General features: G+C 55.4%; 2 gene segments (V, D, J or C); both read left to right on the forward strand.

Moving 5' to 3' along the window:
* Nucleotides 1-238: 238 nt before the first annotated feature.
* LOC127031736 (immunoglobulin heavy variable 4-38-2-like) lies at nucleotides 239-866 on the forward strand. The segment is given in 2 exon segments: nucleotides 239-326; nucleotides 415-866. Coding segments are annotated over 2 exon segments (498 nt in total).
* A 4114-nt stretch (nucleotides 867-4980) lies between these two features.
* Nucleotides 4981-5560, forward strand: LOC127031737 (immunoglobulin heavy variable 4-38-2-like). The segment is given in 2 exon segments: nucleotides 4981-5029; nucleotides 5115-5560. Coding segments are annotated over 2 exon segments (495 nt in total).
* Nucleotides 5561-16011: the final 10451 nt, after the last annotated feature.

The raw sequence follows: 16011 nt of genomic DNA on the forward strand, positions 1-16011 counted from the left end.
AGAGAGAAAGAACGGACGATCACACAACAGCATTCGCTAACCGCCGGTTCATTTCCCCGCCCTGTTACAAAGACATGAGAGAGCAACTGAACAAAGGCAGCTAAAGAGCTGGGGTGGTTTCAGATCCTTTTAAAGAATGATGTTGGAGTGTCTGATCTTTATGCAAATCTCCCAGCCAGGATCCCCATTTAAATAGCAGCTCCTGGGTTCTGCTGGGACTCACCTGCCCAGGGGCTGAAGTGAATTTCATTTTTGTCACTTTTTCTCCCCTTTTCAAACAATGGAAAATGTGCTACCGTTCCTGGTTTTACTCACCATCTTGGCCTGTAAGTCAGGAGGAGAATTTCGGGGGAAATGACCAAACCCTGAGGAAGACGGGAAAGGTTTTAACTATAATGTTTCCTGTCTTTGCAGGTGCCCGGTCCCAAATCCAGCTGGTCCAGTCCGGGCCCGGCGTGGTGAAGCCCGGAGAGCCCCTCTCACTGACCTGCACTGTGTCTGGTTACTCAATTTCTTCTGGATCTGACTGGGCTTGGATCCGGCAGGCTCCTGGGAAAGGCTTGGAATATATGGGGCATATATACGGACCTAGCCAGGGCACCAGCTACGCCCCAGCTTTCCAGAGCCGAATCACCATCTCTGCAGACACCGCCAAGAACCAGTTCTCCCTGCAGCTCCGCTCGCTGACAGCTACAGACACTGGCACCTATTACTGCGCCAGATACACAGTGACACAGAGCAGAGCGGGACTGGCACAAAAAGGGGAAGCGGTTGTTATACAGACATTCAGGGCATTTAATGCTGTGATCTTCCTCTCAGACACACAGAGACAGGTACAGAGAAGGAGCGAGAATCTCTACGAGTGAAGGTTTCATTAAGTGCACACAAGCAGTCAATACCCTGATATTGCAGAACAGCAGTGACAACAATGTCATTTCTCATTGCAGGACTAAGGGTTAAACAAGGAAATCACCAGCAAACCCTGACTCTCCCCGTGTGCTCTCATCCTCTGCTGCTTCCCTCCCACTCACCTGCCATTCACACCTCAGGGTTCACTACTGAGCCTGGCTGGAAAAACTGGTGATGTCACCACGGACAGGGCCAGGACAGGGAAATGGGAATGTGCGAAACTTCACACAGTGATAGGAACTGCAAGGTGAGTGAGAGCAATACGCAGGGAGGTGCCCAGATGTGGTAACCTCTGTATCAGAACGTACAGACAGAATAGAATAGAAACTGGAAGCACCACCACCCTGCCTTACAACCCGGCTTCAGGAGAGGAAATGTCGCACTTTGACACACGACCCTACTTAGCTTTCAGCCACGTTCCCTCACAGAGTCAATGTATTATTGTTCCTGGTGTAGATAACTGGACATTAGGAGTTTCGGTTATTGTCAATATGACATTGGTGCCCACACTCCCCAGCTGAGAAGGGGTCACTGCCCTGAGCACCTGCTTTCTGTCCCTGCCCTGAAGAGCTCACAGTCTGCACAGACAAAGGGGAAGGAGAGGGAGAGGCACAGCTGGGGAAATGACTTGTAAGCAGAGTCAGGATAAGCTCTACCCTGACATCTGGTGGAAAGAATTTCAAAGAGTGTATTTGCATAGGCACGCCTACCCCACCCCAGGCTGCCGAGCTGTGGGACTGCTTTGTGACAAATGACTCAACCTCAGTTGGGTGGTACTTGCTAGACAAGGGACATAGGTTCCAAAACCCAGTGAATTGAGAGAGGTGGGGGACAGGTATCTGTGCCTGGTGGTGCAGTCTCCTTGTGGAGCCAGAAGCATCACTTCCACCCACTTCTCTCTCCAGTGTGGAATGTCAGAGTTGATTTTTTTGTTCCCTCAAGAATCTAGATACAGGTTACTGAGCTGAACTCACTTTGGACTAATGGTGCACTAACACTGGGGCTCCCCTACTAAGAGCTGAGATCACTAAGAGTTGAAATCACTGAACTGAGAGCACTGAGTGCTGTGCTAACTAGTGGGGGAGCCTGAAGCTACACTGTGGAACAGAGCAGCTGGAGGAGTGGAGCAGTTTGTGGGGATGGCTAGAGTGGATCATAGGACAGCTGGTGGAGCGGAGCGACTGGCAGAGCGGAGTAGCTGTGGGACGGGTGGAGCGGCCCACAGAGCAAGCGGAGCCAAGCAGTTTGCAGGGAGAACTGGAGCAGCTCATGGAGCAGAGCAGCTGGTGGAGCGGAGCAGTTTCTGAGGACAGCTGGAGGAGCAGCGTGGAGCGGCTGGTGAAGCGGAGCAGTTTGTGGAGAAGGCAGAAGCAGAACCCACGGAGAGGCAGGGTAGTTGGCCCCCGGACCACGTAAGGTTCCCCGTTCTACCCAGGTTGGGGGGAGGGACCTCTACAGATAAACTCTCGAACTCTGGGGTGGCATTGACCAGAGACTTTTGGGTTGTTGGACTTTGGGGTGATTGGACTTAAAACCCTAAGGGGAAAAAGGACATTGCCAAACATACTTGGAAGTGGGTTTTTGTTTATGGTTTGTGTTATAACCCTGTTTGTGGTGTTTCTCCAATGGGATGCCGCATTGATTCCTTCCTTTATTAAAAAGATTTTGGTATACTCAGACTCCGTGCTTGCGAGAGGGGAAGTATTGCCTCCTAGAGGCACCCAGGGGGGTGTGGTATGTGAGTGTCCCAGGTCACTGGGTGGGGGCTCGAGCCGGTTATGCATTGTGTTACTGAAACGGAACCCCTGGATACTGAACCCGGCCCTTGTTGCTGCCAACTCAGAGGGGCAGAAGGGTTACAGACTTCTCAGGGTCACACAGCAAGGCCAGTGACACACCCACTCGCAGTAGCTGGACTCTTCATTCCTAGCTGAAGGCCCATCGCCTCCATTATCACAACACAGCCCTGAAAATGCGTCTTCTTTCCATGCCCAGGCCCCTCCTCGCTCACTGAAGGAATTTCTCAGTCTCTGATCCTGGAAGAAAACAGGGGTCAGGGACGGTCCAGGACTGCACCCAGCCAGGAGTGCAGGGGACTCCACCAGATGGCGTCTCCAGGTCTCTTCTAGTCCTGCTATTCCCTCATTTCTCTCCCCGCCGCTGCGGCTCCTCCCCAAACACAGATTCCCAGGACGATCTCTCTTCTACTGACCCGGCCCGTACATCGCATGTACTGATTTTATTCACCCAGCCCATTTCACACTAGCCCCTGCTCCACCCATTGACTTCAGCAGGCTTTGGATCCTACCCTGTGACATGAAGGGTGGGGGTGCTCTCCCGTCCCTTACACGGCTCTCACTGGACAGAGGTCTCCCTGGTACACTCCCCACCACCACCCAAACCTGCATGTTAATGCCTGTCCCAGCAGATTCTCCTGAGTCCCAGTCCAGGATCCTCTCCTCTAGACTCTCCAACCCACCGCCGCCCATTCTATGCGCACTGAGCTGAGCGCACCGTCTCTCTGGGGTGTAAAGGGGACACCTGTTGATATCAGTCAGCTCTGTCTTTGGGGGGAGCTAGGGCACAGTCTCTGGCCTGTCTGACTCTTGAGGGACACCCCCATCTCTGCTTTAACCAAGACGGACCAGAGAAAGGCCTGCAGAGAGCAGTGAAGGGCGCTGGGAGCAGGGTCGGCTCCAGGCATGTGCTTGGGGCAGCATGCCTCAGGGGACACTCTGCCGGTTGCCGGGAGGGCGGCAGGTGGCTCCAGTGGACCTCCCACAGGCGTGCCTGCGGAGGGTCCACTGGTCCCGCGGCTCCAGTGGAGCATCCGCAGGCCCACCTGCGGGAGCTCCACCAGAGCGTGGGACTGGGGAGCAGCAGAGCACCCCCCGCAGCGTGCTGCCATGCTTGGGGCTGCGAAATGGCTAGAGCAGGCCCTGGCTGAGAGACACAACTAGACCCCGCCTGACAAGGGTGACAAGATTAAGACATCTCCATTGTTCTTTCTCTACAAAAACCCCTCCCTATATTCACATAAGTGTTCTGGTTTTAGATCCAAGCTATGCATCAGTTCCACTGGGACTCCATCTCCTGACTGACCATGCTGGGGGATCTGCCTGTCTCCCGCACGCAGAACCCTGAGCTACCAGTTCAAGCTTCAGGGAGTGGTGAGATCCTCTTCTCTCTCTCTAAAAGCAGCAAAGAATCCTGTGGCACCTTATAGACTAACAGACGTTTTGGAGCATGAGCTTTCATGGGTGCATCAGATGAAGTGGGTATTCATCCACGAGAGCTCTTGCTCCAATATGTCTGTTAGTCTATAAGGTGCCACAGGATTCTTTGCTGCTTTTACAGATCCAGACTAACACGGCTACCCCTCTGATACTTCTCTCTCTCTGTTTTCCCTTCTACTTTAGGTATTAACCTTTAATAATATATGTTCTGTGGGTTTAGCCCTCCTTGTGTAGTTATCACTTTTATTCAATAAATAACTTTTATGGTTAAGCTGGTTGCTTCTCTCTCTTTTACTGATCTTAATTCTTTTGTGTTTTTAGCTTTCCCCATTCACTCTACAGCAACGCTTCTTTTACCTGAGCTAAAGATCCCTGCAGTGCCCAGAATACTGTGGGGTTTGCTCATCCAGTAGGTCACTACCAGTATGATTGTGACGTGAGAGTGGGGATAGGGACCTGCTGAATCTGGGACATATAAGGGCGGCAGCTTGAAAGTGCTGGCACAAGGGAGAATCCATATGAAAACACACATGATTCAAGCTGTACATTTATAGAATTACCAAACCCACCTGCCCCCCAAAGAGTAATCCAAATAAATGAGCATACCCAAAAGTATTGGGCAAATCTGGTAACACTGTCCCCGTAGGGACATCACCATGTACTGAGGGTCATCCCCTGTCATCTCTTATATTCACCCTGGGGAACCCACATGCAAATCCCTGCCCCAGGGGTTCCTGGTTAAATACAAACCCCAGGTTCTAGGAGCCTCAGTCTCTTCCCAGACACAGAACTGCCCTGTCCTGCCCACTGGGGAGTGTCTCCATTAACAATCACCATGACACTGTCACTGCTCTTCTCCCTTTTCCTACTCACCACCCCATCAGGTGAGTATTTCATGGGACCCTGAGAAACAGCAAGGTGGAGAATGCACCACTTCCAGGCAAGAGTCAGCTCTGTTCTTTTCCCCAGGTGTCCTCTCCCAGGTGCAGCTGGTCCAGTCCGGCCCTGGAGCGATGAAGCCCGGGGAGACCCTCACGCTGAGCTGCGCTGTCTCGGGTTACTCCATCACCAGTGGTTACGGTTGGGACTGGATCCGGCAGCCCGCTGGGACAGGGCTGGAGTGGCTGGGACGGGGATATTACAGCGGTTCCACCTGGAACACGAACTATGCCTCGTCCTTCCAGAGCCGAATCACCATCTCCACTGACTCCTCCAAGAACCAGTTCTCCCTGCAGATCCGCTCGCTGACAGCTGCAGATACTGCCGTGTATTACTGCGCCAGGGGAGACACAGTGACACAGAGCAGAGCAGGGCCCAAACAGAAAGGGGAAGCGGAGCCTACACAGTTTCATGCCTCTGTGACGCTAATTCCTATAGAAAAGCAGGAGACACCTCTTTCCGCTAGATGGCTGTAAAGGGACAGCCTCTGTTTTCACTTGCACGTGGTGAAAATTCATGAAGACAGAAATAGAAACCAGTGAAGTGATCGCTCCGTGAAAACGTGTTTGCACACAGGTGCTGAACTGATTTACATTCTGACGGTTTAATTCAAGCTGTGTAAATTCTCCCTGCTGACTTTCTCATCCCATCTTTCTGCTAAAAATAAACAGGGTGACTGCGTGCAACACACACCACGATCTTGTGTCCCTGTAGGAAAGAGTTTGACCTTCGACAATTAAAGCACGGGGGGATTTAGTAACCCTATACAAATTTTTAAATCTCTCTGCCATCGTCTCCCCATCACCAGCCACATTCATCCTCACACCAACACCCGTGCCCTTCCATCCAGTGCAGTTAATAAGGATACAGGAGCCCAAACACTCCCAAAACAGGGCTCATTCACCCCAGCGATACACACACACAACTTTCCCCTGGTCTGGGGAGTGTCTATTCCCTTTCCAGATGGGAATATGTATTGACTTTCCAGCCTTTGCTTCTTTCTCTCTCCCTCTCTACCAAGGTCTCTTAAGGGCGCCCACTACCATGTTACCCAAGTGCCTTACAGTCTGTACTGAGCCTCACAGCACTTCTAGGAGGCTGGTAAGTCTGTACTGGAAACTGAGGCAACGACACTCTGTGATCATGTATTTTTCTATCATAGGTAATTTTATGGCTCTCATCACCTCAGTATCTGAGCCTCACACTTTTATCAACGTATTTATCAACATATATCTCCTCACCAAATCCCTGTTTGGTGGGGGGGGGGTGATGTTATTCCCATTTGACAGAGGGGGAAGTGAGGACCAGCCAGGCTAGGTGACTTGCTCAGGGACCCTCAGGGAGTCTGTGGCAGAGAAAGAAATGGACACGGACACTGTAACATGGACAGGATTTCCATTGTCGGTTGGAGAGGACTGGACACATCACAGAAATAATACATTATGCGGCCACTGCTAGCAGTGCCACAATGAAGGTTGCAACAGGGATTTGGCTTGAAGTCGAATAATGAATTTGGGTTAACGTCCCCATATAGTCAGATCAACTTCAAAGCTGGTGTGTCAGTGCAGCCGCTGGAGCAGAGATCGTGGTGCCAATTCAAAGTTATTTCACTGAGAGATCCCAGGCATACACTCTGCCTTCCCCCATCCCCTCGAATGTGACCCATCCCCAGCCCTGGAATAGAAGATCTCTGAGACTATTTAAAGTCGCAGAAACCCTTCTGCCAACGTGTTGTTCTGGAAGAGAAGAGAACTGTCCATAACCCTCCAGAAACTGTGCCCCTTGTCCTTGGAAATATAAATGTCAGATTTGCGAAGATGTCAAGGGGATCTGGACCACAAGTTCCCCTTAATAACGTAATAGAGCCCGCTAACTGCCTGCCCAGCTACGCCTGTGCATCCTATCAATAACCAATCAACCGGTGTCAATAATCAATAACTGTTGAGTTTGGGAAGCATCAGGGGAATTGTTTGGGGCTTTGAAACAAGGAAAGATACTGAATAAGAACAACTGAAGTTCCTGGGCTCGAAATTCAACTTCTTCAGAGCGTCCTTTGGCTACATGAGTGAATGAATTGACACCAGAAACTGATGAGAGATACAGCGGTGAGGTGTGAGAGTTTAATTCACTATGGAGTTTTGTATTTTCCTCCTCAGCCACAATCGAGCAAAGCATGTGTGTGTGTGTGTGAGTAACTGTCACGGAGTCCCTGGGCGATGTTCTGGAACTGCTCCCCACAAAGCCAGTCAAGACTTTGGGGAGCCTCCTCTCCCTGGGACCAGACTGTCTTCAGAGAAAGAAGCTCACATGGCTTCACCTCCTGGGTCTCTCCTAGGAGCATTCAGCATCCTCTGCCACTCCATGCGTTCCCACAGTGACCCCGCCCCAGCGGGTGTCACGGAGTATGGGGGAGTCCAGCCCTGCACCCCTCTTCCTGGAATTAACAGTGACTCTCAGCCAGCCAGTAAAACAGAAGGTTTATTGGACATCAGGAACACAGGCTACAGCAGAGCTTATAGGCACAACCAGGACTCCTCAATCAAGTTCTTCTGGGGGTTCAGGAAGCTTAGTCCCCAGCTTGGGGTTCCCTGAATTCCAGCCATCCAGCCCAAAACCAAAACTGAACTAACTCCCTCCAGCCGGCTCTCTGCCTTTGTCTAGCTTCTCGGGCAAAGGTGTTGACCTCCCCTCCCCCCTGCTTAGCTCAGGTTACAGGCTGTCACGGAGTCACCGAGCGATGCTCTGGAACTGCTCCCCACCAAGCCAGTCAGGACTTTGGGGAGCCTCCTCTCCCTTGGAGCAGACTTGTTCAGGGCAAGTAGCTCACACGTCTTCACTTCCTGGGTCTCTCCTTGGAGCATTCAGCATCCTCTGCCCCTCCATGAGCTTCCCACAGCGAGTCTACCCCAGTGGGGTCCTGGGGAAGGCACCAGGTCCTGCACCCCCACTTTGCAGTCAGACGTGACTCTCAGCCAGCCAGTAACACAGAGGTTTATTAGATGACAGGAATAGGGTCTAAAACAGAGCTTGTAGATACAGCGAACCAGACCTCTCGGCCGGGTCCATTCTGGGGGGCAGTGAGCCAGACCCCCATGTCTGCACTTCACTCTTCGTACCCAGTCAGCTCCAGACTAACAACCCCTCCCAGCCCCTCTTCTCTGCTCAGCTCCTTTCCCGGGCCAGGAGGTCACCTGATCCCTTTGTCTCCAACACCTTCAGCTGGCACCTTTGCAGGGGAGGGGCCCAGGCCATCAGTTGCTAGGAGACAGAGTGTCAGGCATTTAGGTGCACTGGCCCTTTGCTCTGCCAGATACTTAAGAACTGCCTAGGGGACACTGAGGCACAAACACAGTATTCAGAGAAAATGTTAAGAACATTCCCAGTTCATCACACAGGCCCAGGTACTGTCCATGACCTAAAGTCATCCCCTGCCCTCCCATTCACTGTGCAGACAGTTCCTACTCCACCACAGCACGGTCCTGGGGACAGGGCCAGCTCCAGGCACCAGCTTAGCAAGCAGGTGCTTAGGGTGACCACTCCGGAGAGGGGCGGCAGGTCCAGGTATTCGGTGGCAATTCGGCGGAGGGTCCTGTCATGGAGTCACCGGGCGATGCTCTGCAACTGCTCCCCACCAAGCCACGCAGGACTTTGGGGAGCCTCCTCTCCCTTGGAGCAGACTTGTTCAGGGCAAGAAGCTCACACGGCTTCACCTCCTGGGTCTCTCCTTGGAGCATTCAGCATCATCTGCCCCTCCGTGCGCTTCCCACAGCGAGTCCACCCCAGCGGGGTCCTGGGGAAGCCACCGGGTTCTGCACCCCCACTTTGCAGTCAGACGTGACTCTCAGCCAGCCAGTAAAACAGAGGTTTATTCGATGACAGGAACAGGGTCTAAAACAGAGCTTGTAGATACAGCGAACCGGACCCCTCGGCAGAGTCCATTCTGGGGGGCAGTGAGCCAGACACCTAGGTCTGCCCTCCGCCCTTGACCCCAGCCAGCTCCAGACTAACCACCCCTCCCAGCCCCTCCTCTCCGCTCAGCCCCTTTCCTGGGCCAGGAGGTCACCTGATCCCTTTGTTTCCAACACCTTCAGCTGGCACCTTTGCAGAGGAGGGGCCCAGGCCATCAGTTGCTAGGAGACAGAGTGTCAGGCATTTAGGTGCACTGGCCCTTTGCTCTGCCAGATACTTAAGAACTGCCATGGGGACACTGAGGCACCAACACAGTATTCAGAGCAAACATTAAGAACATTCCTAGTTCATCACATCTCTCCTCCCCCCCCCTCCCCAAGACCGAACTGAGCGAGGTCACTCCAGCCAGTGACCTGGGGAAGTTCGAACCCACCAAGGTTCCCATGGATGCCCCAGCATCTCTCCCATCCACTCAGCCACAGGGGGCTGGTTACAGGTAGGCAGGTATCCTGAGCCCAGCAGCCCCTCCCCCCTGCCAGCCAGGTCATTTGCATTTTCACTGACCATTTCCATCCTAGCCAATTGGTTCCTTGGATTTGAATTCAAACCCTCGGCCGTTACAGGAGCGGGGCCTGGATCCTGTCCCATGGGGAGACAGTCACCCCACAACAGGGCCTCCCAGCCGATATCCTGGAGAACCCCAACTACCAGCCAGCCCGACCCCTCCTGGGTCTGCACAGGGATCTGGGCCATAGGCAGGGTGAGGGGCTTCACCCCAGGGAACTTCACCCAGGTTCCACAGTCCCTCAGCATCTGGGGCTGCACCACCACAGTTCTCTCTGTCCCAGGGTCTCGCTCCTGCAGCGTGTTTCCCCACTGACCCCTGGGCAGCCCCCTATGTCTCTCTGCTCCACCATCACCAGTCCACGCTGCTTCTGCTTCTCATGCAGCTTTTCCTCGGGCTCTTCCTTTCTCTCATGGTCCTCTCGCTCTCTCGGGCTCTGCTCCCATCCCATCCGTCTCCAATCTCCTGATGGGGAATCCAATCGTGAAGACCCTCGTCTGATTGGGGACCAGACTCCCGGGGATGCCTGGCTGATGCTCCAGCTGCTCTCAGATCCTCTTGTAGCCCCATCTGGACCAGGAATCTGCTCCTCAGAGCGGTGCTTTTCCTCCAACTGCACGATTAACTGTGCCTTGGTGAATTTCCCCATGCGTAACCCTCTCTTTGTGCACAGGATCACAATGTCCTTCTCAAGGAGATGGTGACAGGCCATCACTTCATCGTTCCCAAGTGGCTTTGGACTCACAGGCCTGTGTGCTCTTGGCTCCCCCATGGTTTCCAGGAAGAACCCCTGGTGTGCCAGCCCTTCTCGTGATCACCACCTCTTTGCCAGGGTCAAGCTGCAGACTCCTCCGCCCCTGGGACTGCTCCTGCAATCCCCCGGGGATCCCTGCTACTGCAAAAATCCTTCTCTCTCCCAGGGTCGAGCGGCAAGCTCCCCCGCCCCGAGACTACTCGCTGCAGTCCTCAGGGGGACCCTGTTACTCCAACAGTCCTTCTCGCTGGTCACATACTCCCAGAGGTTAACCGCCCCCTGAAACCGTCCCTCTCTGAGCCTTCAGCACACCTGGTCCTCATTATCCCTCCTCTGTTTTACTGCTCCCCAGTCACTTACTGCAAGCAGCGCCATTCACGGGGTGCAGTACGTCCCGCCGCTGCCACCAGTTGTCACGGAGTCACCGGGCGATGCTCTGCAACTGCTCCCCACAAAGCCACGCAGGACTTTGGGGAGCCTCCTCTCCATTGGAGCAGACTTGTTCAGGGCAAGAAGCTCACACGGCTTCACCTCCTGGGTCTCTCCTTGGAGCATTCAGCATCCTCTGCCCCTCCGTTCGCTTCCCACAGTGAGTCCGCCCCAGCGGGGTCCTGGGGAAGCCACCAGGTCCTGCACCCCCACTTTGCAGTCAGACGTGACTCTCAGCCAGCCAGTAAAACAGAGGTTTATTCGATGACAGTGTGATGCAGTAGGGACTGTCTGTGTGGGGAGCGGGAGAGCAGGGGAGGACTTTAGGGGATGGACGATGCCAGAGCCTGTAACCTGAGCTAGGTAAGGGAGGGGAAAGGTCAACACCTTTGCCCGGGAAGGGGACAAAAGGAAGGGAGTGGCAGGAGGGAAGCAGTTTGAGTTTGGGCTTGGGGCTGTGTGGGTGGAATTCAGGGTATCCTAGCTAGGATCCAAGCACCCTGAAAGCCCAGAAGGACTCGGTGGAGGGGTCCTGACTGTGCCTGCAAGCTCTGCTGTAACCTGTGTTCCTGTTGTCCAATAAACCTTCTGTTTTACTGGCTGGCTAAGAGTCACTGTGGGTCCCAGGAAGAGGGGTGCAGGGCCGGACTCCCCCACACTCTGTGACAACTGGTGGTAGCACTGGGATATACTGCACCCCGTGGACGGCGCTTCCTGCAGTAAGTGACTGGGGAGCAGTAAAACGAAGGGGTGGTTAACCCCTGGGAGTGTGTGCCCAGTGAGAAGGACTTTGCAGTAACAGGGTCCCCCGGGGGATTGCAGCGAGCGGTCCCAGGGGCGGAGGAGTCTGCAGCTCGACCCTGGCAGAGAGGTGGTGACCTCACGAAGGGCTGATGCACTAGGGGTCCCCCTGGAAACCGTGGGGAGTGGCGAGCACCCCGGCCTGTGAGTGGCCAGCAGGAAGATGTATGCCAAGCGGCGCAAGTGTGACCTGGTGGAGCTGTGTAAGCAGAGGGGGCTGCACCCAGGGAGGCTCAGCAAGGACCAGCCGATTGCCCAGCTGGAGCGGGGAGACCGCATGAATGAACGGAGCCCTGTCTCTGAGGGAAGCAGCCAGGCGGATGCAGCGCAGGCACCAATGTCTGTCCCCACTGGGAGTGGTCAGCCGGCGGACGAGGGCTTCCCGAGACCCCCCCTTCCTACGCCTAGGGGAAGGGCGGGGAGGAGCCCAGTGTATACCGAGGGCACCGTGACACCCCCGGCCAGCAGGGGATCCGCCCGGCGAAGCCCACCCCCCAGCAGGGGATCCTCCCGGCAACGCTCGGCATCCGTGGAGCGGACGCGGCTGCAATATGAAAGGGAGAAGCTCGAGTTAAAGAGGCAAAAGCTGGAGGAGAAGGCGAAACAGCGTGAACATGAGCGGGAGGAAAAGGAGAAACAGCGTAAACATGAGCTGGAGCTGGCCCAGCTGAGGAGCAGTGGGGCCCCGGCTGCGGTGAGTGAGGGGGGACCCAAGCCTACAAAGAGCTTTGATAGGCACTTGCTGCCCCGGCGTAAGGAGGGGGAGGACATAGATACCTTCCTGACGGCCTTTGAGAATGCCTGCGAGCTGCACAGGGTTGACCCTGCAGACAGGATCGCAGTTCTCACCCCCTTACTGGACTCCACAGCCGTGGAGGTGTACAGCCGACTGAAAGGGGTGGAGGCAGGGGACTACGAACTGTTCAAACAGGCCCTGCTCCGCGAGTTTGGGCTGACTCCTGAGATGTACTGGAAAAAGTTCCGGAGCCAGCGTAAAACCCGTGAGGTCACATACCTACAACTGGTCAACCGGGCGCAGGGGTATGCCCGCAAGTGGACAGCTGGGGCCCAAACTAAAGAGGACCTGCTTCACCTATTCATACTGGAGCACCTGTACGAGCAGTGCCCGTCTGACTTGAGGCTGTGGTTGATGGACCAGAAGCCGGAGAACCCGCAGCATGCAGGCCAGCTGGCCGACCAATTTGTGGACAGTCGGGCAGGGGATGGCAGGGAGGAGTCTCGAAGGAGGAAGCCTGCCTCAACGCAGAGAGAGAGTCATCATGGGACCTCCCAGCGGGGTCCTATGGAGAACCCCCCCAAAAGGGGAACATCCAGCGGCAGGTCCCTCCGACTCACTTAAGGGGACCCACGAGACATGGGCTGCTATCGCTGTGGCCAACGAGGTCACATACGGGCCCAGTGCCCCAAGCTCAGGGACAGACCAAGCAGACCCAACCCGCAGAGGGTGGACTGGATAAAAACCCAATCGGAGGAGGGGCTACATTCCCAGGAAAGGGGGGCTGGCAACATACCACCTGTGGATGCGCCAGGCTCCGGGTTTGTGGTTTACCGGGTGGGCGCGGGGCTGCCCCTCCGGAAGGAGTGCATTGTTCCCCTGGAGGTAGATGGGAGGAAAGTTACTGGGTACTGGGACACGGGCGCAGAGGTGACGCTGGCCCGGCCCGAGGTGGTGGCCTCAGATCGGATGGTGCCCGACACCTACCTGACCCTGATGGGCGTGGGCGGGACCCCATTCAAGGTGCCCGTGGCAAGGGTACACCTGAAATGGGGGGCCAAGCAGGACCCCAAGGATGTGGGGGTACACCGATATTTGCCCACTGACGTGTTAATGGGAGGGGACCTCGAGGACTGGCCTAGTAACACCCAGAGTGCCCTGGTCGTGACTCGTAGTCAGAGTCGGCAAAGGGCACTGCACCCCGACAACAGGAAAGGTACTCAACCCAAGGTGCAGGACCCTAACCCAGGGAGCGGGGAACGCCCAGGGGCACGGTGCAGAGAGGCTGCGGCCTCAGACCCAGCCAGCAAGAGAGAGCCGGTCCCCATCCCTGTCCCAGCTGCTGAGTTCCAGGCTGAGTTGCAGAAAGATCCCTCCTTGCGGAAGCACCGGGACCGGGCTGACCTTAGTGCGGTACAGACCATGAGGAGAGGTTGCAAGGAGAGGTTCCTGTGGGAGAAGGGGTTCCTGTACCGAGAATGGGCTCCCCCAGGGGAAGTAGAGTCATGGGGGATCAGGAGGCAGCTGGTGGTTCCCCAGAAGTTTCGTCACAAGCTGCTGTACCTGGCCCATGACATCCCTCTCGCAGGGCACCAGGGAATCCGACGCACCAGGCAGAGGCTGCTACAGAACTTTTACTGGCCTGGGGTCTTTACCCATGTCCGACAGTACTGCCAATCCTGTGACCCCTGCCAGAGGGTGGGGAAGGCCCGGGACAAGGGGAAAGCGGCTTTGAGGCCTTTACCCATCATAGAAGAACCTTTCCAGAAGGTGGCCATGGACATAGTGGGACCCCTCAGCAAGAGGACCCGGTCAGGGAAGAAATACATCCTCATGGTGGTGGATTTTGCCACTCGCTACCCCCGAGGCGGTGGCCTTGTCCTCTATCGAAGCCGACACAGTGGCAGATGCGCTGCTGACAATTTTCAGCCGGGTGGGGTTCCCCAAGGAGGTCTTAACGGACCAGGGGTCCAACTTCATGTCGGCCCTGCTCCGGTCCTTATGGCAGAAATGTGGGGTCCAGCACAACTGGGCCTCAGCGTATCACCCCCAGTCCAACGGGCTGGTAGAAAGGTTTAACGGGACGCTGAAGATGATGCTAAAAACATTTATGAACCAGCACCCGCAGGACTGGGACAAGTACTTACCTCACCTGCTGTTCGCGTACAGGGAGGTGCCCCAGGAATCTACCAGGTTTTCACCTTTCGAACTGTTGTATGGAAGGCGGGTAAGGGGGCCCCTAGACCTGATGAGGGACGAATGGGAGAGGAAGGCCGCTCCCGAGGGAGAGTCGGTTGTGGAGTATGTCCTGACCTTCCGGGAAAGACTGGCCGAGCTCATGGGCCTGGCCAGGGAGAATCTGGCCCGAGCCCAGAGGAGGCAGAAGGTCTGGTATGACCGCACGGCACGGGCCCGTGCCTTCGCCACCGGAGATCAGGTGATAGTCCTCATCCCCGTGAGGAGAAACAAACTCCAGGCCGCCTGGGAAGGCCCCTTCAAGGTTATCAAGCAACTGAATGAGGTAAACTATGTGGTGGAGCTGTCAAACCGGGCACATCACCGTCGGGTGTACCATGTGAACATGATGAAACCATACTATGACAGGGGGAATGTGGTGTTGGCCGTGTGTGGACATTGGGAGGGGCAGGGAGATGACCCCTTAGTAGATCTATTCCCTGGGACAAAAGCTGGTTCCCCCCTGGAGGCGATTCCCCTCTCTGATCAGCTGACCCCGGGCCAGCATGCTGAGATCAGAGGGGTGCTGCATCTATACCGACAGCTGTTTTCCAACCAGCCTGGATGCACTAATTTGACTGTCCACCGGGTGGAGACTGGGTCACATGCCCCTATAAGATGCTCCCCTTTTCGGGTCACTGGTAAAACTGCCCAGGATCTTGAAAGAGAGGTCAGGGACATGCTGGCTTTGGGGGTGATCCAGCTGTCTTCCAGCCCTTGGGCCTCGCCAGTGGTGCTGGTTCCCAAGAAGGATGGGTCAATCCGGTTCTGTGTGGACTATCGAAAGCTCAATGCCATCACCGTATCTGATGCCTACCCTATGCCCAGGCCTGACGAGCTCCTAGACAAGCTGGGAGGTGCTCGGTACCTCACTGTGACGAACTGGGAAAGTTCTTAATGTTTTCTCTGAGTACTGTGTTGGTGCCTCAGTGTCCCCTGTGCAGTTCTTAAGTATCTGGCAGAGCAAAGGGCCAGTGCACCTAAATGCCTGGCACTCTGTCTCCTAGCAACTAATGGCCTGGGCCCCTCCTCTGCAAAGGTGCCAACTGAAGGTGTTGGAGACTAAGAGATCAGGTGACCTCCTGGCCCGGAAAAGGGGCTGAGCAGAGAGGAGGGGCTGGGAGGGGTTGTTAGTCTGGAGCTGGCTGAGGTCAAGGGTGGAGGGCAGACCTGGGGGTCTGGCTCACTGCCCCCCAGAATGGACCCAGCCGAGGGGTCCGGTTCGCTGTACCTACAAGCTCTGTTTTAGACCCTGTTCCTGTCATCGAATAAACCTCTGTTTTACTGGCTGGCTAAGAGTCACGTCTGACTGCAAAGTGGGGGTGCAGGACCCGGTGGCTTCCCCAGGACCCCGCTGGGGTGGACTCGCTGTGGGAAGCGCACGGAGGGGCAGAGGATGCTGAATGCTCCAAGGAGAGACCCAGGAGGTGAAGACGTGTGAGCTTCTTGCCCTGAACAAGTCTGCTCCAAGGGAGACGAGGCTCCCCAAAGTCCTGCC

Source organism: Gopherus flavomarginatus, chromosome 11 (assembly GCF_025201925.1).
Source record: "Gopherus flavomarginatus isolate rGopFla2 chromosome 11, rGopFla2.mat.asm, whole genome shotgun sequence".
In the NCBI taxonomy this organism is placed as follows: domain Eukaryota; kingdom Metazoa; phylum Chordata; order Testudines; family Testudinidae; genus Gopherus; species Gopherus flavomarginatus.